The following is a 23,602-nucleotide window of genomic DNA, read 5'->3' on the forward strand; positions in this document are numbered from 1 at the left end:
CACAATTCCTTCCTAGATGCCAGTAAATCCCCACCATGATCCTGATTTCACATACATGTAGGAAGAACTTGTCCTCGGCAGCTGTGACTAAGATTCTTTGCTCCACAAACTTGACCATGGAACCATGTAAACAGACAAAGAAAAAGAAGTAAAAACAGCAGGAGGAGATATTATACATTCAGTGTGTTAAGTGACCTTTGCCATGCTCATGCACCCTATAATAGCATTAACACAGTAGCTCCAACCATGGCCATCAATTATCTGACCAACCCTGCTTACACCACCTTAACTAATAGTTATCTCCCCCTCATCCTCTGCTCATCTCCCCCACTAGGCCCTTCCTCTTTCACCTTCTCTTTCTCTCTTTTAATCTTCACTTTAAACGACCATCTCTAATTGGAATAAATCAGGTACATCACCTGCACTTAAAAATGAACTAAATTATATTCAAATAATTTTGACAAAACCTAATTTTTGGTTGTTCTACTGTTGCAAACCCTTCTAGTCGTATGATTATTATCAAACAACGCATATATGAGACATAAGACATGGCCCATATAAAATAGAAAGTAAAAGTTTACACACAGCTGTCATGAGATAATCGTTTTTGACTAGTGACATAAATGCAGCAGAAACAGAATTCATGTGTTCCAAGGAAAATACATTCATAATGGGGACATTTTTTCATGTTCAGCTATTCAGAGGATAATAACTGAGAATGATATTTTATTTAGTGAAATATTTATTTGTACAAGGGATCCCTTACAGAAACACACACAGATCTTACATGCTTCTTCTTTCTACCGCTCCTTGCTTCCTTTTAAATTAGCTTCATTATCACTTCAGCCGCATTCAGCCATCCAATGCGGACATGGAACATGAATTTTTCAATAACATCTTTACATGGGGAACTATGAAATTTCTGTCATGTCCGTTTTACTTTAACAAACTGCAATGATACTGGAAACGACAGAGAGACATTTATTATTGTTTGCACGCTAAGTGTTTATTTTTCTTTCTATGGAACCAAACTTCAATTGCAAAATGTGGCAGAAAGGAGGAGGAAGAGGGGGAGAGAATGTGGTCATTAACCAAAGGCAGAGAAGTGGTCTCCTTTTCTGCATTCAAATTATGCTTAATCCAACATTATCAACACTCCCCTTCTCTCCTTCTCCTCACTTCTAATCCTCATCCCTCTTCCTCTCTGGCATTCTATGCCATTTCACTGAAGAGACTTCCTTGCAGTTTGTTCCCTCCTTTGTCTCCCTCATTCTTCTTTTCTGTTACTATTTATCTAATTTCGTTCTTCCTTCTATAGGCTCCTTGCCCCTATTTCACCAAGGACAGGGACATATCTCCTCCTGCCCAGCCCCACCTCTTTCCTCCACTCGCTTGGTAAGTCTCTTTCCCTCTATCTCTGTCTTTCTCTCATCTTTCCAAGAGATAACTCTGTGCAAGCTCTTTCATCTTTCTCCTCCCTGCAGAAAAGACTGGTCGGCAGACACAGAGAAGCAGAGTCAGCATTTCAGCACTCTATGATGTCACAGAACCCCTGACCTAACCCCCCCTGTCCCAAACACTTACATACTTAACAAATTGAACACATCTGACAAAAAAAAGGAAAAATCTTATGCAACAAATAACTGTTTTTGTCCTTTATGGTCCTTTATTGCCCTCCATTTACAGGGGTGTGAAGAATAACAACAAGAGGCATATACTCTGAAGGCTCTGGTGAATTGCTGGGCTTAATAGACAGAGTGAGAGGAAAAGCCCGGCAACGAAAAACAACTCTGAAGTTCGAATTGAAATCTGACCTTTTGTCTCTGTATAATACATCGGAATAAGAGGTTTTTAATCTTAACAGTTGGTTATGGAGAGACAGTGTCTAGACTGCAGGGAAGACAGGAGGAGGAACAGGTAAAAGTATGAATGAAGATTAAAGGCGAGGGGCCGAACATGTGCGAAACAGAGAGAAAGAGAGAGTGAAAGAGAGGTGAAGACAGTGAAGGGAGGAATAGGGGAGGTGGGGGAGGTTGAATGTGTTAATACACAGGAACACTGCATCAAACCAATGCACTGCTCTGAGGCTGGCTGAGCAGCTGAGAGGAGTGCGTCAGCAGTACATTCACGTTCCTACTGAAGGACAAAGGGAGGGGGCAGAGCGAGCATCTTAGCTGCCTGCAACACCGACACACATTGGAGGGGTGGGTGTGTGTGTGTGTGTGTGTGTGTTGGGGGTGGGGGGGTGGGGGCATGGAGAAAAAGAGAGATTGTAGAATAAACAAGAAGAGGAGATGAGGATTATTATGCTGCTCCTGCTGTTTCTGTGACGGTGGGCTGTCTGTTAGAGTGCTCGCGTGGCTCTCCATCTCTCTCTTGCAAGCTCTCCTTCGCGCACTTTCTCTTGCTCTTGATCTGTCAGTGGTTCTTTCTCCTTTTCTTTTAAGCTCTCTCTTTCCCTCTCTCTCTGTTCTACTCTGACTACTGCAGTAGTCCACCAGCCAGCTGCAAGTCTGACAGCCACACACATGGCTAACTGCCACAACTTACTACCTCAGCCCTGGAGAAAATACTGACAAACAGGCAAGCAGAAGAACCCTGGAGGAGACAGTCCGGGGTACAAAAAGCGAGCGGAGAGAAGAATCCTCAACACCTTTCTCTTTTTATGGATACAGATACGGAGCCCACTTCCACTCTCATCCTCCCAGCATCATCCTCCCTCCTCTCTCTCATTGCAGGAGAGAACAAGAGTGCTCTCTCTCTTCTCCGTCAGCCGTTTGCGAAGCTCCGACAGTGCAGCGTATCCCCTTCTTCACCCCCCACACAGCGCCACCATCTCTCCCACCACCCTCAACCCCCCTCCCCCCAGGAGGAATAGACGGATAACTGCTAACTGTGCACACGGCAGCCTGCAGCTGCTCTGACCAGGGCCAGCCCAACATTAGGAAGAAGCAAGAGGAGCACAGAGGAGGAGAGGAGAGGGGGATGACTGTGCCGGGAGTTCTTTAGCCTTTTTCTGTCTCTCAGTCTCTGTCACAACAGGGCTAATCAGCGACCGACAAGCCCTTGGCAAAGTCACAGCGAAGGAGGTCTCTCACCCAAACAAGCAACCAAGGGACGAGCCAACACATATACCAGGAGCTGACAAACTGGGGATTTTTTTTTCTTTAATTTCAGTTAGTCAAATCTTCTCTCCTCCTCTTTTGCAATTTACTGCGTAATGGATCATTGTGATTTATCTACAGTGGAGATGCTTTTCGGAGTCTGCAGCCTGATAGGGATGAAGTTAGTGGAGGCAGAAGGGATCTAGGTCCTGCTACTTTATGGCCTTACCTAGGGCTGTTAGTGCTTTCTATGCTGCTCTCAGTCTTTAATATTCGGAGCCATTTTGTACCCTTGGCTAATAGAGGGCCTCATCACTTTTTCAAAAGGAAAAGAGAATAAAACATCTATGTCATGTTATTCCATGGAAAGGAATTATAAATGACTGCCGATCCATGACTGTTGCTTTTAACAGTTGGAACGTGGAAAAAGGGAGCACTTTCAAACTAATGAGGTACGTCACTTAAACTGTTACTCAGCATCTTATATTGCTTCTCTGCTTTCCCTTTGGTGTCCCTCTTGTATTAATCTATCTCATTCTGTCTCTTTTCTCTTTCTCCCTTTGTTTCCTCACACAAAAATGTTTATGCAGCATCTCCCTGCACTGTCGATGGAACTTGGGAGCCTTGAGTTGCTCCAGCCAGGCTAGGGTGGTCTGTCCTTTGGTGTATGCCGTCTCCCCCCACCATGCAGAATAATGAGCCCTCTACACCATGAGTCCTTTGGGCCAGGTTAGTGTGCAGCCTACCTGGAACACAGCCCTGCTCGCCGTGCTCTCCCTCATGGTGCCTGCTCTCAGTATGTGCCAGTCCACAGGCCCTGAGTTCGGCTCAGCTAATCCACAGAACTGTCCAGGTGTGTGCTCTTGCACTAACCAGCTCAGCAAGGTGGTGTGTACACGCAGAGGCCTGATTAGGGTTCCTCCGAACATCCCAGGCAACACCAGATACCTGAACCTGATGGAAAACAGCATAGAGACCATTCAGGCAGATACCTTCAGACACCTTCATCATCTTGAGGTACTCCAGTTGGGCAGGAATGCTATCAGGCAGATAGAAGTGGGGGCCTTTAATGGCCTGACCAGTCTCAATACCCTGGAACTGTTTGACAACAGACTTACAGTCATACCCAGTGGAGCATTTGAATATCTGTCAAAGTTGAGAGAATTGTGGCTCAGAAACAATCCTATTGAAAGCATTCCCTCTTATGCATTTAACCGTGTCCCCTCTCTCATGAGATTGGACCTTGGAGAGCTGAGGAAGTTGGGGTACATCTCTGATGGGGCATTCGAGGGCCTTCATAACCTGAAGTATCTGAATTTGGGGATGTGTAATCTGAGGGAGTTTCCTCATCTGTCACCTCTAGTTGGACTGGAAGAATTGGAGATATCAGCGAATGTTTTCCCTGAACTGAAGCCTTGGGCTTTCAGAGGGCTAAAAAATTTACGTAAACTGTGGATTATGAATTCGGCCATTACTACCATTGAGAGGAATGCATTTGATGACATCACAGCTTTGGTGGAGCTCAATTTAGCCCATAATAATTTATCATCCCTTCCCCATAATCTCTTCACCCCTCTACAGTATCTGGTGGAGCTACATCTACACCACAATCCTTGGCGCTGTGATTGTGATGTAGTTTGGCTTTCCTGGTGGCTCAGAGAATACATTCCCACAAATTCCACCTGCTGTGGACGTTGCTACACCCCGGCTCACATTAGAGGAAAATACTTGGTGGAGATTGATCAGACAACTTTTCAATGTTCAGCACCATACATACTTGATGCACCAAGAGATCTGAACATTTCAGCAGCGAGGGTCGCAGAACTGAAGTGCCGCACAGCTGCCATGAGCTCAGTTCGATGGCTTCTCCCCAATGGGACTGTATTGACCCATGGCTCAGCTCACCCAAGGATATCAGTCCTTAATGATGGAACACTCAACTTCTCCAATGTCCTCCCATCAGACACAGGGGTCTACACATGCATGGTAAGCAACATGGCAGGAAATTCCAATGCCTCAGCCTACCTAAACGTTAGCAACGCTGAACTGAACACCTCTAATCTGTCCTACTTTACGACTGTAACAGTGGAAGTGTTGGAGCCCACAGTAGAGGAGACCCCTAAACCCAAGCCTACTCTCCCTGCTTCACCCTCTGTCTTTCAACCTGTCTTTATCTCTACACCTACTGTGCTGTTCCAAAATACTCAGACTCCAAGGCAGGTGTCAGTTCCCACTGCCAGAGTCCCTAGTGGGCCACCTGCCAGCCTGGATGAGGTGATGAAAACCACCAAAATCATCATTGGCTGTTTTGTAGCTGTTACCTTACTGGCAGCTGCCATGTTGATAGCTTTCTATAAACTGCGTAAGAGGCATCAACAGAGGAGTACAGTGGCAGCAGCTAGGACCATAGAAATCATTCAGATGGAGGAGCAAGTTCCTCCAGTTCCACCACCGACATCTGGATCTAGTGGATCTGATGACACTGGGTTGGTACTGCCAACTTTAGTGGAACACAACAGCAACACCTTTAAGCCTGGGTATGTGTCATCTTCCTCCTCATCTAGACAAGGGAGCTACGGAGCCCACTGGACCCATAACAACTCTCTTCATCGCTCTGTCAGACAGCATCACAGCCACATAAGCACCATTGCTGATCCCTACGTCATAAAGACTACTCATGGCAAAGAAAAGGTTCAGGAGACCCAAATCTGAGTAATGCTCCCAATTGATCTTTCTCTGACTCTGCCTAAACCTCTTCTCTTCTATCTGCTCAACAGTCCATGCAATAGAATGCACAAAGAGCAAAATGGTAATTCTTTTTGTACAAAAGTACAAAACAGACTTTTTTCTTGTACATGCTGATATATAAGTATATAAATGAATATGAAAAATATAATTTCTTGTGTGTATATATATACATATATGTATATATATATGTATATATATATATATATATATTAAACTACTGTCAGGCAGTAGTGAAACATGAAGATAATATTAGAAAAGAAAGTAATTGAAATTATTTTCTAATAACTGGTGACTTTATTTGAAAAAGACAAAGATAATGAATTGCTTTTTTGATTGAATTAGAAGGTGGTACTCTCTACTGTAATAAAAGAGACATTTTATTTGTTCCTGGCCATATTTAGGACACATTAAAAAAGAAATAACTCTTTATAAAGACACCAGTTTCTAAATACAGTCCAAAATGTAAGCTACAGTTTTTACTGTGTAAAATACTATATGCAATAACATGTTATTTCCAAACTATGGAACACAAAAAGACACACAAGCAAAATCTAGATAGATACAAACATTTGTCCAATAGCAGCAAAATGGCACAGATAGATTGTGCTGTTCAGTAGCTATCAGCCAAATGCTTTTGGACTGCGGTGAATTTCTGCAGCTAAGGTTTAACCCTCTGTTTGCTGGAGCTAAGCTGTGTTTCTTTGACAGTGCCAGTGCTTCCTTTGTAGCGTATCTAAATGTGTTTATTTAGTGTGCACACTATTCCCCACTGGCTCAGCTGACAAAGGTGGAATGCAGGCTAATAACAGTTGTTGCAAGTTTGTTGTTCTGTTATTGGTTGAATTTTTGTATTATTATTTTCTTTTCCCTTAGGTTTTGACATGCTTCTTAATGGCTTGTGTAGTGTTTAGGGCTAATTTAGTAATGCATTACAGCAGTTGCCTGACTTGTCTCCCCAAGGGCTCATTCCGATGCTAATTTCTCAAAGGAACAGACGTGTGGTGCAGTGATACAGAGCTTTGCTGACCGTTCTGCTTTTGGAGAAAAAGACAGGATGGAAGTCAAACAAATGAATGTCTGATACTGGGGCTTTTCCATGGACAACACTGAAACATTACTTTGTGTTTCTTTTTTTCTTTTAGCATTTTATTTTTAGCGACACTATTTTTATGGAGAGACACACAAGGCTATGAAAAATAAAAAAAAAAGAAAACTTTGATTTGTATTTCTCTGATCAGAAAGACTTGTATCTGCTGTTTTTTTTTGTTTTCTTCTCACTATATTTACATTTGTGTGTAAGTTGTTTAGTTGTTAAGGCTGGAGGCAGTAATGTAAATGGTATCCAACCCCAAACCCCTATCTTACGGTCCTATGCATTTACTTAGTGTCTGCATGAATGGGTCTTTAAGTAATTGGTGTACAATGCTGCATTATACCCCACAGTGGGGCTCTATGCAGGTCAGATAGGCTGCTGGTCTTTGATGCCTCAGCTTAGTTCTTAACATTGATTACTCAGTGACTGTGAAGGGGAGAAATACATGTGTCCCACAGTTCTACACAGTTTGTGGGTTTCTTTTCCTTACACACTTATCTAGAGTTCTAGTTCTTTATGGAAGATATTGATCTAGCAAAAAAAAATTGTCTTTCATTTCAAGGAAAATGGAATGTTAACATGAAATAAGTCACAACACAGAGCGAGTTCTGCTTTCACACAATCTTGATATGTCACAACGATATGCCACCCAACAACATAAAAGCAATTTGTGTTCTATTATAACTCATTTTGCAGAAGCTGTGTATGTGACTATATCTCTGAACAATTGGAATGATCTTGACGTCATTCAGCTACAAGGCCAGTTACTATAACAAAGTGTGACTTGTGACTGTGATGAGTGAGAAGCATTCCCTACAGAGTTATACTGCTGTTAATGATACAACCACTCATCAGTTCCTCATATATTGTACTGATTTTGACATTTGTTATCCGATCCTGAAGGTTACTGGTCATTTCGATTTTTTACAGAACAAGATTTCTCCTGCTAAAGAAATTTGACATAAAGAGGAAATTAAAGTATGACCCCCAGTTGTAATTACGACCCATGGTGAATCGACAGGAATACCAAGGCTTAATTTTAAACCTTCAGGCTCCACATCTTCTTACATGAATAGTCACTGAAGGCATGTTTCTTATTTTTGAAATTAGTTTGTGTGAAGTACTCATGGGCTGACTCAATAACTTACCTGCAGAAAAAAGCAGTCAGTTTAGAAAATCAGGGGAAAACCTGAGTGATAAGCTAAACTAATCCCCACTGAGCCAAGGCAACAAGGCTGTATTATGGATTTTTTTTTGTTCTTTATTCATGTTATTTATGAATATTGAGATTTATTTGTTCTTTCGAGAAAAGTAGAAATGTAAATAATCATCTGATGCAAAAGTGACATGGTATAAACATCCATATAGCATTAGATAAAGCATTTTCAAAATCCTATGGAATTTGTAAAGTCTGAGTTGTTTTAGATGGCAAGAATTCCTTCTCATGGTATCCCTGGTCTGAACAGCTGTTAGCTCGGCTTAGCTGTCACAAATCCTCCTTGATTCTTCAAATTCAGAGTGCTCTGCCTACTTTCAACTGCAGGTAAGAAACTGTCTTCTCATGAATACTTCACAGAACCCCATTTAAAATAATAACAATAATAATAATAATAAACCACTTTAATAATGTGTTATAGGCACTACCTGTAGTAAAGAACAGGGAGAGTAATCACAGACATAAATTAAATATTTCCAACTATTTCAAAACGCTTCTTCAACTCTTAATGGATGGATAAGGCTACTGCTACTTTTTTCTTGCAGCATCCTGGCATTATATACAAGTAGGCCTCTACAAGCTGTCCGCACTCAAGTATTTCCCCGTTTTTATCAAGAATTGAGAAAACTGAATATTCAGTCACCAGCTAAATATCATGGCTGCACTTTGTTTTGGCAAAACATAAAGTTCCTGGCTGTACGTGTGGGTTAAAGAAAGTGCACACTGTTATTTCTCCTGCACAGCATGAGTTTGGTCGTGCTTAGCTTCATAAGAGGCTTCTTGTTGTTTGGGAGGTCTTTAATGTGTCTTAAACCCAGCCAAATGCAAACACCAATAACTACTTCTTTTCGTGTTTTTTTTTTCTTCTTCTTCTCCTCATCAGTATTAACAGCAAAAGGAGAGGAAAGTCAGAAGTTAGCATAAAACTATCAACCATGAAGTTGATTTGTGTGCCGCACTATCCTGTTGAGTATGAGAGGCCAGGGTGAATAGTTGTATGGCCACTGAGTTAACCACCAAATACAAGGACCAAGACAATAGTACTTCCCTGACAACACTGGAAGGGTTGATATAAATCTTTTCTTGTCCATTGTCTTTTCTTTCCATTACCCTCCTTCATCACTTACTAATTGACTCAAAATCATTGTCTGAACTACCATCAATATGATACACCCATTGCCCAGCTGCAATTTTTTTTCTTTGCCCTCTTATTGTCGTCCATTAGATAGTGCTTTTCATATCAGGAATTAATAAGAAAAAGGAATGGTTTAGCTGTGACTATATAGTCTATCATCTAGGATCTGTAGAGAAACAACAGGAATATGGCTGACATAAGGCTCTATTTTTGGCATACTATGAGGTTAAGGTTTGTTGGGAACACATCCCTGAGCCTCTAGATCCTATATGTTACTGAAGTCTCAGGCACTAAGATGTGTTGGTCAGGTGTCAGCACACAGAAATTCTGTCACACTTTATCCTGTGACTGATGCCTTTCTTTGCCCACAAAGGAATTGCAAGAAATGATCCATGGTACACTTTGAGCTGAGCAATAGCCTCTCCCAACGCTTGATTAGCCAGCCTGCCTGACTGCACGCCTTCACCATACCGCAATTCTGCGACCTGACTTGGGTCTATGATCACACTTTCATAAGTCTTGCTATCTAAACGGAAAAGATATGTGCTAACTGAAACGATAGTAACAGTAAAATATGAAAACACAAAGAGAAGCAATTTTCATAAGCTGGAATCAAAGGGTCAAATCAGTCATATGGTGTTTTCAAGTAGACTGGTTATTAGTTGTTGCACAAATCTCCACATCTTTTTTGTTTTTTGTTTTTCTTATACTTCATTTACTTCTTTTTCAATATTTTTTACTTTTGGAAGAAATAGGAAGTGAAATTCACTCACAAGTGCCTGATTCACTGAAGATTAAGACCTCACCTCACACCTCACCCTTAAAAACTGCAGCATAAGATGAAAAAAATTGTCCTGATGATATTGTAAAATATGCTACAACCAGTATGTTGCCTTGAAGCCCAGATGCACAGTCTACTAAGACTAAGACATCTGTGCACTGTACAGTATATGTCAATGTCACTGTAATCTAGGCCACAATGCTCTCTTTCAACTACTGCAGCTCTGGATCAGGCAGAAACCTAAGGTTGTTCCTGGAGGTTTCTGTCTCTGTCAGTCTGTCTCTCTCTTTATCTTTTCTTCTGTTTGTCTAGTCACGTGTGTGTATACGTACATGTTAGAAAAAATCCTTGGCTGCTCTGTTATTTTAACATCTCATGATTATAGGACAATAGACCACACGCATAAATACATGCTGATGGACAAACAAATAAACAAAATGATGATTGATGCCACAAGACACAAGAATACATACCATAGATTTTTTTTCTCTGTAGTCAAAGGGCAGAAACTATGTAATTTAGTATAGTTAAAATATAATCAATTGCGTATTCTAAACCTATAGGGACCTACAATAAATTCAACCTTCCCTTCAAGTCTTTAAAAAAACTGAAAACAAAATTTACTTAATCACTTTATTCTTGACATTATTTGTATTTGTGTCAGTCTACAGTTATGTTAAATTTAATTTAAAATTTGCACATTGAACATTAAGGTGAGGTTCTTCTGTTGCCAGAGAAATCAATGTCCTCTGAAGTTAATTTTTGTGATGAGTTGTTGTATTGGAATGTGTTGTCCACATTTTTATATTTAGCCACTGAAAACTACAGGATCTAAAGTAGAATTAAAGCAGCTGTATGAACTTGGAGATGTTTATTGCTCGATAAAGCACAAAACTACTGTAACCACAGGTACAGCAGTTTTTCAAACACTGCAAACACACCACTGACACAGACAACAGTCCCTTTCTCTCAGAGAAAGCAAGATGAATGAATCCACCGGGTATCCAAGACATACAGAAGGTGTGCATAGTTTTTATGCATACATTTTCAAGATACAACTTTGTGAAATTTCAAGCAAAGAGTCTCTGAAACAGAATCTTTTTGAGCTTACAGGCTTATCAAATGATTGATTTCACAACTCTCCAACAGTTTTTGGCAAGCGCGTAGACATTTTTTCCACTTGACTTCCGTCTCTTTCTTTTTTCTTTTTTTTTGCTAATAACATTCGAGGCCTCAACGTTGCTATGGTATCTTTGAATTTCACTGCAATGCTGATTGGCTATTGAGAAAAATTGTGATAGACGTGGAGCTGTGTGAAAAGAAAGCTTACTGCGACCCAGGCAGAATGTACTGTATTCATATTTACTTTGAGGACCTTGGTTGGACAGCCACTCCAAACAAATCTCAATGGTTCCATTCAGTGGCTCTTATTTGTTGAATTCATGCTCTGGCGGATGGAGGAATGGGGATGTGAGAGGGAAAAAAAAGTACATCATTTCTTTTTTTTTAAATAATTTATTCAAAGAAGAGCTCTGATGACAATCTGCTGTTACTTGAAACACAGTTCCGGCAGGGAATTTATTTCGGGTTTGTCAGGATTTGTAGACTAATTGTGCACTGACACTTAAAATGGAAATCAATCATGAGGTACTACAATACCACAGAAATGAAATCTTAACCATCTCATGTCTGTGTAATTTTGTTCAGTTACCAGAAAAAAATTATATATTCATTCATTCACTATATATTTATTCATCACATTCATTTATCTCCCGAATCATTATGTGATATCTATTTGCAAAAAATTAAAAAGGAAAATTAGCTCAAATGACCCAAAAACACAATCCAACACTAAATGTAACGAAAAGGCTTTTGTAAAAACTTTCAAATCAATTGGACCAAACCTGGCTTCTTAGACCCATGTTCCCTCATCAGGGAAAATAAAGCAGCAAACCCTGCTTTTGCTCTTTTATGGGGGTTTCACAGCATATTTCTGTTTCAACAGCACAAGTCACCATGGCCATTCCACCTCTAAAAGTTAAGGAGATGATGTGGTAGTGCAATTTGGAAATTAGAGCAAGTGAAAGGAATTATCAAAACAAGAAATAGCTCATGTTCCGGGAAAAAATACCAATACCCATAACATCACATGAGCTGCATCTACACACAAGTGCCAAATGGCAACAAAGGAGCAGGGTGCGAAATATTAGTCCTGAATGCACAAAACCAACTTAGTTATGTCTAGGTCACAATATGAGAGTGCACACACAAGCCAAGAACCAATTACCAGCGACCACAAATGAATATTGAGATCATTATTAGATAATTGATATTAGATTGAAACAGCAATCTATTAAATCCAGGTCATGTTTTATTTGGAAAAACAGTCATTATGTTATCTAAATATGGATTATGATCAAGATCTTGGTAAATTAATATCTTCCCCCAAATAAACTTTAACACATGTTAAAAGACAGATGCTGTTGCAAATACTGGAACCATAGCCTATAATATTACTTGGCATTTGATGATGATACTTGAAATCTGGTGTCAATAGGCTGACTGGATTAAACTTTTAATATCAGAAAATGAATATCTCCAAATGTTGAACAATCCTAGAAGTAAAGCTTTTCGGCTTTACTTGACCCTTTCATCCAGGGGCACCATGCATAGTTGGTGAAGTTGAAATGTGTGTCCTCCCACTCACTGTCACTGCTGGCAGCACTGTGAACAGCAGTTGTTTTGCGTTCTTCAGAGCTATTCTTTAGTTCAAACTTACACTGAAAAGTATACAGGTAGCTTGTGATCCATTGTCCCACAGGCCAAGCTTGTTATACATTGTATGTGTAAATAGCCTATGCATGTAGAATGGACATGATCCCTCAATTTTATGGCCACGTAAAATTAATTTCTCATTGAATGACAATTGTGTTGCCTACTATTATTTGACTTTCTATCCATTGTATATTCTTAATGAATGACAAACTGATAACTTTCAATTAACCCTTCACATTCCAACTGGATGGAGCATTGCTAGAGAGTTTTTCTCTTCTGAATTTTTTTTTTAATTCAAATTAGGAATATTAAAAGTGTGGATATTTGAATTTTTTTTATATTGATTTGACCCTCTCTGCGAGCCTAGAGGGACCTCACCTCTGGTTCACCTCTGGCTGCAGCATGTGTTGCTACGGTAAAAGTAGGGGACGTGGTCTATATTAGAGTGATGTATTTATTAATACAACCATTATTTTTTCCAAGCCTTAACCCAGTAGTGCTGTTGCCTCAACCTAATCATACGTAGACACCAGCAAAATTATTCAGACCCACTGCTTGGGGTAATGTAAGGATTTTTCCAATGTAATGGATTTTGTTGAAACTGTAGTCGATGTTCCTAAAGTTAAAAAACTGCTTTTCGTGTCTAAAGCTAAGTCAGCAGTGACTGAAAGCATAACCGAAGAATGAATTAATGAAATTAAGGAAGTAAAATATAGTTGCTCTTGAACTCAAGTCCGCACTTTTACACTTTTACATTCATTAACAGCTTCGCCATCAGTTAGCAATGCGAACATTTAAGGTAGTTGACGGTTTTTATTGATACAGTATATCTGATGTAGATGCATCAGAAATTATATAGGTGTGGTGCAGCTCTTATTAAATGAGTGCAGCTTAATGGGTTATTGGCCAAGGTTTTATATATTTGAATTGAATCTCACACAAGTGTGATGCTATTGGGTTGTCAAAATTGCCAGGCTGTTAAAGACTTAAAATTATTTTTCCTTAAATTCAGGCTATAACTGACATCACTGTAATTATAATTGGCCTTGATGACAACAACCAGGCAAACATATAAAAAGACAACTCACTTAATAAACAAACAAAACACTTTTGCATCATGCCATGGGAAAGATATTAATTAGAAAATTGTTTGAAGTAATGTACCTCTTAACAAACTTTGTTGAAAGCCATAACCCTTAACCATCTGATAAGTAACATTAGGGTGGAGGATGTACCCTTAGGAAAAATACTGGTTGTCAAACAATTGCGCCAAACTGTAATTCTGAATCAAACTTAGTTTGAGACTATGGAGGCTTTCCAACTGAAGCTGATGCATCTTTTTTTAGGAAAAGCAGGAACTTTTTCTCACAGTGTCCTGAACAGTGATCTTACAGAAAAAACTGAACATTTGAGGCAGGCAGAGGAAGCAAAGCTATGTGCTCTGAATAGAACATCATATAACAGACAGACATTTGTTTCTTTATTAAGGCTTGAAATACTGTATATTTAAACTTATAGGATTTCACATTCAGCATCATAGGCCTGTGAATCATGGATAAGTTAATGCTGTTTTTCACTCAAGGGAGGCAGTGGAGTCATTCTGAAAAAAAGAGCAATGCTAACTCTATTCCAGCCAATAATTTTGAGCCAACCCAAATGGAGTGCCTGATATGTGAAGTTGCCATGCCATAATCCTTAGTTTTGTCAAAAAGAAACAGCCAAAATCTCTGGCAGTACAAATAAGAAATTAAAATCAAGGCAATTCACTTTTATTTTGTCTTCACTTTTAATCTCTATTAGTTCTTATATACAGCCAATATATAAAATATGGTTCTTTAGGTGCTCAATGCTACACTAAGTTTGTTAGGTAGCTCCCATCTTTGTATGTTCTGTGCTGAGCTGGCAGCTGTCTCCTGTTGCTGTGAACTAAAACAGCAAAGCCGTGGGCTGGAAAGCTTAACAATGACAAACTCATAATTGCCCAAAAAGCTTTGTATGGAAAATGTTTTGTAGGTGATGAGCAACCACTTTAACTATCGTGTTCTTTTCTCACTGTGATTACATTTTATGAACATGAGTCATTACCATTTTAAATATCATGTGTGCTTACTTGTCCAAGCAATTGATGCTGGCACTTGCTATGATAAGCTGATAGACACATTTTTTCTGAGACCCAGAGGTCAAATTCTACCTTTGCCTTTGCCTTAAACATTAATTATGGTATACAAATGTAAATAGATAACCTGAATCCATTTATTCTTTAAAAGCAGGAGATACCTTGAATATGAGAGAAAGAACAACTGCACTGATAAATTCAGGCTTTTTAATGCAACATTTTATCGCTTTCAGAAGCTATGTTGAGTGTAGCAGCGTCACATCCTTTAAAAACTATTTCAGTAAACTAACCAAGGTGATGACTCTCCCATCTCATGTTCAAGAGAATTTGTAGTCAGACAATTTGAGTCGTTGCATTTGGATGTGCACCACTGATAACTGATCATGATTGAATAATATGAGGGACTTGGTGCTAAAATATATTGCAATCAGCAATATCTAAATAAAAAGTAAGGCAAATGTGCATCACATATTAGTGTAATTTGTTTGTTAACTGCAAATTGTTTGTTTCACAAACAAGACAATACAACACTGAACAACACTGAATGGGCCGTGTCAATCTTGTATAGTACATATGTTCATTAGCACTGTACCATGAATGAATGTACTTATATGCATAATAGTTGGCCAATGCATGCTCTTACAGTGAGACCAGTCACTCAAACTGTGTGGGCATGGAAGCATGAGTAACGGTATTGTGCATGTTTCATAAATGACCATACCTGTGGGCCCAGTGCATTCATAAAGGTATAGCAAATACTGAGAGGTTACAAGTGCAGGATTTATCATGTATGGGGAATAATTAGGTGTTCTTAAGAGAAGCCTTTGTCTTAATACACAAAACATTACCCACCAAATCATTCTCACAAATTCAAACTATTAGCTCGGAAATAACCTGCTGACAAACATGGGGGTGCATAAATGTGTTTTGATTTCAGCTAATTCTGTTGTGTTTGAATTACGCAGACCATTAGCACCAACAAATGTGCTCCGGGCCTGCGTATGTGTGTATGTATTTGCTTAGAAATGGCCATGTTGAGGAAAAAAGGGTGTTTAATGGTGTGTCAGTCGTATTAATAGGAGAATGAGAAGATGCAGTTGCTTTGCCCTCTGCCTTTGCAGCGCATTCTCTACCTTATCACTTCCAAACACTCCGGCTCCGCTCTGTCAACTCAAATGAGCTAATTGCTTTAGTCTTCCACTCTTCCTTATTTTCATCTTGGCTCCCGCCTCTACCCGCACACAACAACCATTGACTGTCTCTCTCTCTCTTTCTCTGTTCTTGTTGTGCATCACTCTTTCCGCTTTTTATAAATGCTTCTGTTTAATTTGGATTGTGTCTTAGAATCGGACTTTGTTCTAACTGCTGATGCAGTGGACTCATATTCCTTCCTGCATGTTGTATTCTTTAAGTGACATTCTCTTCAGAGTTGCTTACTTCTTTTATATCAATTATTTGTTCCCCATTTCAGCTAATTCTGCCACTTGTTGATTGGCTACAACTTTACAACGGTTAAATATGTTTTCTATTTCTTGTTCTAATCCTGTCTCTCCATTTCTGAATATCGTTCTTGGCCTCTCTGGAAGTAAGAAAGGATTATACTGTGACAAAGAGCCATGGCGCAGTTGAGGGGGATTTGGGGACGCCAGGCTCTCTGTCATCTCAGGACTCACTCATATGCCTCTGTACTCCATTATTGTCCCACTGACGCATCTTTATAACACAGAACAGGGAGAGAGGGAGAATTAAGGGAGGAATAAGTGTGTGTGTAGGAGGGTGGGTGGGCACAAGCTTTCATTGACAGAACCGTCTTGTTCTTTCTTTCTTTTTTTTTTAACATTTAAAATCAATCTTGGACGTTTCCATAGCAATATACCTGAGAATTAAATTGTGTCAGATTGAAATGAAGACAAACCGGGAATAGTGTGCTTGTGTGTCAGTGTGCAGTGCTATAAGATATTAAAAGTCTCTGAGTGGTAAGTGCTATTAAATTGCATTAACCATACACATCTCTGCTGGCTGCATACACCCATGCTTACTTTACTTATGACAATTTGTCCACACTTGCAGTCCATCTATCCATCTATTTTCTATACCCGCTTAATTCATCGGAGCTAGCTAGCTCACTACATTGGATCAATAAATTTTCTTATTTTCATTTTTTTATTTTTCTTTATCGCACATTGCCTTACTGAGGGCTGATTTAGTCTGGTACTTTGCAAGTGAAATTCCTCTTCAGTCAAACTAAATGAGATTTGACTGCATCTCACTGAATCTCACTCGCTTTCGCCTTATAGTGTGGCATGGAGGAATGTTTGATTAATCTAATTTTGCATATGAATTTATGAAATAGGCTTATGATGCTCATGTGTGATAGTTATAGTACATGAGGTCCTGGTTCACACCAATCATTGAATCTAATCATGGCCAAGGGTCCAACCAAGGTAAGTATGGTGTTCTTGTCAAGTATGTGAAAGACTTCAGTGATGATCAAGTTGAGGAGTCACTTCATCCCCTTGGATTTGGTCGAGTCTTATCAAGCCTTAAGATGTACTCTTCAATACTGGTGATTATTTTTTGATTTAACTGTAGACATCCAGCATCGTCTGCTGAAGAGATGGGTGGAAGCTTCGATGTAAAAATATCACAGTGGGGTTCATTTCAACAGCACAGAGACCAAAAATGAACTGTGCTTGTGAATGTGGGATCTAATTCTTGAAACTACTGTAAAACGAGCAAAATAAGCAGAAGAAATCAAGTATCAGTCTTATACCTTTACTAATGACAGTGATAATGACAAATATATCAGAATGAGTCATAATGAGAATAACACTTTTGCTGCTCTAATAGAATAGAGAAGTCAATGGAAAAGTACTGGATCCTTTGTTAAACACAGAAAGACCTTGGCTTCTCCAACAGAGGAAGTAACAGTCAAATGATTAACAGCAAAAGTGTACATGAATGCAGCAACCAGTTCGAACCATTTCCCTTACATTGAATTGAAACTGCTGCTGATGAGCTGTGTTTGTATAACCATGAAGTTTATTTCATTTGTACAGTCTTGACCGTTAAACAAGGAAAGTTTCTCATACAATTAAAGTGTCATTTTTTATGCTTTTACCTCTCATTATGCTATAGATGTTGAATTCACTATCTAATGGCCATGGCATAATGACACCATTGTCATCTAGATTGGTTCTTGATTAGCCTTTCTTCCTTAGTGGAAAATGTCTGCCGTCACATACAACCTCTCATAAGAAAATGAAGGTTTGATTTACAACACAATTTAAGGCAGTCTGCAGGTAATAAAACATTTTTAGATTTTTTTCCAAGTATTTGGTAATAGTCTCTTCATTGCACAGTTTCTTTCATTTTCCAAAAAACAAAAGATAACAGGATAACAGCTCAATATGTTTCTTTTAAAACAATTACATCCTGTTTGCCTTCACAGATCCACCACATATCCATCATTAACTGAATTAACATAACATTAATTCAGCAGCTCTTTTTATCCAAATGAATTAGTTAATTATACATGCTTTATCTTCAAATTTTATTATGCTTCCTACTCTTTTTTATCTATTTTTTCTATTCTATCTATTTCTATTCTATCTATCTATCTAATCTCTTTTATTATCTATCCTAATAAAACTATCCTAATACTGACTTATAACTTCATATGTTTAAAGTTGTAAAAAAGTTACTTTTTTCTTTTCAGTGAACATTCTTTATACTTTCTTAATTCATGATGTATGATGTAATGTTTCAATAGGTTGATTATCCAACATATTGCACAGATACTCAAAGGGATGAAGAGCAGGAGAATTTAGAGGTCAAATCAACATCTTGAACTGTGTACTGTAATGTCCTTCAAACCTTATGGAAAAATGATATACCGAGTCCCAAAGTTGGTTGAGGATCATACAATTTTACGTAAAGTTGATTTAAATAGTTTTGAGACTAAAAGTGGCCAATTAAATCATTATGCTTAGAGATAAAGGTGACACTTCCATTACTATTGACTGGATTTGCCTGCAGCCCTCCAATAAGTTGTGATTTTGCTTTTTAGGTTGCATCACTTGGTAGGTGTTTATAATACTGTTTTAAAACATGCCCCAATCTTGTTTGACTATCTTGGTTTTATCTATAAATATGTGTATTCCTCTCCTGCTGCATGGAGTCCCTTAGGGCTCTGTTCTTGGGCCAATTATTTTTTAAACATAAATGCTTTTTTCATAACTTGTCATGCAGGTGTCTCATTGCGTCACATCACTGCTTTGCCAATGATGCTCAGATCTACAGTGTCTCCCTGTTAAACCCCACTACCTGAAGAATGGATGTCTCTTAATGTTCATCTCTTGCTTCATAATACATCTCTAAGTTTTATGTATAATTTTAAAGCTTTAGTTGAGAAGTTTATAGATTAATTTCTCTCAAATTTGAAACATTGCTAAAAGTCTATATCTTTACTTATGTTCATTGTAATTTCCACCAAACATTCTACGATCAAACTGTTTGATCAGCTGGAGCATATTCCAAATCTAAGTTGAGATGTATTTATCTAACACGTTATCCCTATTCTTGCATACCACTGTTTGCTACCCTGTAAAATGTAGGCTAAAAGTGTTGTGATCAGTCATTGTTTGAACAAAAGATCAAGAGCAAGATTTATGTTTGGGTTAATGAAAGTCTACATTGTGAGAGGGAATGATCAGGCTGGCCAGTGATGGAAGTGGATTAAGAAGGGCCAAGGACAATGCTGGTGGTAGAAGTGTGGCTGGGTTGACAAATCTAAGACAGGATGGCAGTGATTTGATGACAGGCAGAGAGAGCTGATTTTGCAAGAACAATGAATAAAGGGAAGCTTATGGCAGAAGAAGCACAGTTTGTTGAAGCAAAGCAGTGGGTGAGTAGGGTAAGATGAACCTCAAGCACAAGAGATTCCTGGTTGCTCAAAAGGTAAAAACCACAAGAAAGCTGAAGACAGAAAAAAAAATATGCTGCATTAATACCACACAGGATCTGATAATAAGTGACAGAAAAATTGGGTTTAAGATACTGTTGATGTATGCACAAGCAGGGTAGACACACTATTACCTTGAGTAACAGAAGAAAAATCGAGAAAAAAATCTTGGTCCTGAGTACTCTCTTTCCTTCATGTCTGAGATGATTCCCTGCTTTAACATGCATGTCTCAAGTCAACTGGTCAGCTTGTTATGGAGCTCTGTCAAAGCCAGAGGGTGACTGATTAATTTGAGTGAGGTGCATGTCCAAAAAAAGGAAAAAAAAGAATGTCAAGCCCTTGGGACCAGGGTTGGGAACCACTGGCCTAGATCTTAAAAATAAGATGTTCTTGACATATAATACAAGGCTCTATGTGACCTTGCTCTCTAGTTATATTTCTGCTCTTCTTGTTGCTCATCCCTTTTTCTGACATGTCAGATCCTAAAGTCTTTATATTTGACCCATCCCCTGCCCCAAATGCAAAACAAAGGCAATCACAAGTTTGCTGTTTTAGCCGCAATCTACTGGATTTTTTTTTTATTGACAGCCTATAAAACACCCACTCAAGCCATTTTGCAGACCTCCCTCCCTGCTTTAGATTTGGTTTTTAATTCTTTATATTTTGTTTTAATCTCTCTCTAATTGTGAAGTTCTTCATTTTGTATTGTTTTCTTGTATTTTTCTTTTCTGTATGTGTGTGTGTGTGCGTGTGTGTCGGATATGCGCATGTATGTTTGAAGCACTGTAATTGTGTGCAGCATATACTGCTATATAAATTAAGCTTTACCCTGGCTACTTTTTACAGTACTGAATATTTCCCTTAGTCCATGTCATCAAACTTAGAATACAGTATGCCGCAAAGACTAACTCTGTCACATATACTCTTGGTTGATCTGGCCAACTTTCTCTAGGGCTTTGCTGGATAGCTTATATCAAGCTGGAGCAACAACAATGCTTCAGAGCACAGTGTATTCTCCAGTGTATTCTATGGTGTCACCAAATGGTGCATGTAGGCTTTAGGATAGTCCTTAAACCACAAGGTCACAGCTGAATGAAATGTAAACATTCTGGATGGGCAGATGAAGATAAGACCTGTCATCTATCCACTGCGACAGTGCTTGTGTAATGGGGCTTTTAATAAACAAAACACATCCTATACGAGTATGTTTGTAATTTTATGTGTCAGTTGTTTGGGGCATTGAAATGACGCACATTCACTTAAATATCTACATGATTATCCATTCTGAAAATGAAGCTGATTAGATAAGCGTTAGACTAATAGATGGAAACAAAATCTGCCTGGAACTTGAGTTGAATGAAACCAAAAGCCTACTCACCTAAGATATCAGCTTGTTTTATATGAGTAACATCAAAAGTCATCATGACCAGGCACGGATACAAACATCCTTATACATAGTCAAACTCACCACTTCTACGTTAAGCTCCGAGTCTTTGCTCACTGTATGACTCAAACAGCAGCGCCGTTCTGGAGGGAAATTTCTTGCAAACAGTGTCGTGTGTATTTGAGGAGAAGGGGGTATGGTGGGTGGGTTGGGTTCGGGAAGCTTTCTTATAAGCAGGTTAGGACTCCCAGTGGCATCAATCCTGCTACAAACTGCTTTGATCAGTTTGTAGTCTCAATCCAATTTAAGAGCTTTCCCCAAGCAAAAGTGTGTACGTGTGTAATTTTGTTTATAAACTGTGAACTGGTGTTTGGCCCATGGCAGGTATCTGGGCAGATACTGCAGGCATAAGCTGAATGATGTACAGTATGCTATACACACACACACACACACACACATACATTTACATATGTCTATGTATGTATATGCACTCATCACTACAAAGTAATTCCCTTAGCAGTCTTTGCTGTGGGGAATCAAGCATCATTGATATTCCAAGTTGCTGCTTGCCACATTCAGGAAATAAGGACCAGCCCATGAAACACAGCCAGCCCTTTGTACCCACTAAAGCCAACACACAATTCCCCCACTTATTCTGAATGAGTTACTATGTTCAATATTTATTGTTCTAAAACTGAAGCTGATCAGATTAGCATTTTACCCAGCTAAAAAAAACAGTATAAAATATTCATTTTCTGGAAGTAAGAGTCATGGGAGCCTCGAGAGTGTTTATTCATGGTGTACCCTGGGAAAGCTCACATGAGCACGTTGGAGAGAACTCCTTACAGTGCACAGCGGAGCTCATCAGCTGAATATATTACTCTGCTCCTAAAGGCAACGCTGTTCACTCTGGGCTCCTACAGAGTGAACACTGCTGATCAGCAGGACACACACACACTCACACACACCGATTCTCCCTCCTATTGCGTACCCACCCACACCTCAGCCTCTCCTCTCCTGAGCTGCCCTTTCTTCCATCTCGTTCCTTTGCCCATAATGGGAAGGAGTAGAGGATGTTAATAGGCAAGAAAAGGTCAAGGACAGCCAATGATGTCCCGTTAAGGCCACAAGACTGCTGCTAACAGGATCCAAGTGCCTGCAGGATTTTGTAAGGTGCAGGTATACAAAGAAGACTTGGCAGGTACACGGATACCCAGTCACCTTGAATGAAATTGGAGCTTCAGTTTCAGCAGGTGTAAACAGCATCATGAAGCGGCTATTTGTGATTTAGCCTCTTTAATAAAATGCACTGATACATGTCAGCATTTCCTGATCCATTAATCAAAGAGCACACCTACCTTATTATATTCTGTCTAGAGTAGCTCTTATCACAACTGCAGTTTCCTCTTTTTCACTCTGCTTTTATCCTTCATCGTCTGGCTGAATGATCATGTTAAGTGACAGAAAAGGCGAGAGAGAAAGGCAAACCTTGCTAATGAGACTCATGTATCTCAATCACAGACAAAATATCAACCTCAGATGGAATATCTGAAGCAACATTCCCCAAAGTAACAATGCCAGGGGCCACAATGACTGACATTTCCTGACAAATAGACTTAATTTATGTGTCACCCTTTGTTTTTGTTTTTTAATTTTTCTCTCATTATCTTACATATCCACACACTCACACAATCAAATGCATACCACATACCTAACAAGCACACAAACATAATATGTCTATCTCTCTGTCGTTCTGTGTGTCTTTTTTGTACGTGATGAGGTTTGGGCGCACACTGAATGAAGACCCAGCCTTCGAACATCTTCTTCCCCTCTCTCCCTTGTCTGCCTCTTTTTGTCTCTCATTTTCAGAGCTTCCTTCTGCTCTCATTCTGCCCGTCAGCGTTATAAAGCCCCTTACCGTGCACACACGCACACACACGCACACACACACACACACATCAGGGAGAGATAAGTTAGAAGGAAGGGGAGAATAGTCTTAGCTGAAATTATGACCCCAAGCTACTGTAACTGAAAAGTTTTTCTACATTCTCTGGTTCATGTCAGGGCTTGCGTATCACCATGCATGCACTGGTGACAGGTAAAGACTCCTCAAATAATTTTATTTTTGTTTCTCCCAGTTTATGTATCAAACAAAACCTCAAAATATTTAACTAAAGTCAAATTTCAACCTGACAAATAACTCTTCTGGACACTAGCTTTGGTGACAAGCATGGGATGGATCATTACTTTTAATGATGTTATGATTCATATAATTTTTTACAGTATT

At 39.2% G+C, this 23,602-nt stretch overlaps 1 protein-coding gene across 1 annotated transcript; it reads left to right on the forward strand.

The window, feature by feature from the left end:
* The first annotated feature begins 2,323 nt into the window (after positions 1–2,323).
* Positions 2,324–8,849, forward strand: lrrc4.2 (leucine rich repeat containing 4.2). The gene is made up of 2 exons (XM_072385700.1): positions 2,324–3,556; positions 3,695–8,849. The coding sequence occupies exon 2, from the start codon at positions 3,816–3,818 to the stop codon at positions 5,814–5,816; it is 2,001 nt and encodes a 666-aa protein (XP_072241801.1). The 5' UTR covers positions 2,324–3,556; positions 3,695–3,815; the 3' UTR covers positions 5,817–8,849.
* Positions 8,850–23,602: the final 14,753 nt, after the last annotated feature.

The sequence above is a fragment of the Leuresthes tenuis genome, unplaced genomic scaffold, assembly GCF_036924035.1.
Source record: "Leuresthes tenuis unplaced genomic scaffold, fLeuTen1.0.hap1 SCAF_5, whole genome shotgun sequence".
NCBI lineage: Eukaryota > Metazoa > Chordata > Actinopteri > Atheriniformes > Atherinopsidae > Leuresthes > Leuresthes tenuis.

What these genes read in the sequence shown, in the direction of transcription:
- lrrc4.2 (XM_072385700.1), top strand. Translation starts at nt 3,816, where the DNA reads ATGAGTCCTTTGGGCCAGGTTAGTGTGCAGCCTACCTGGAACACAGCC.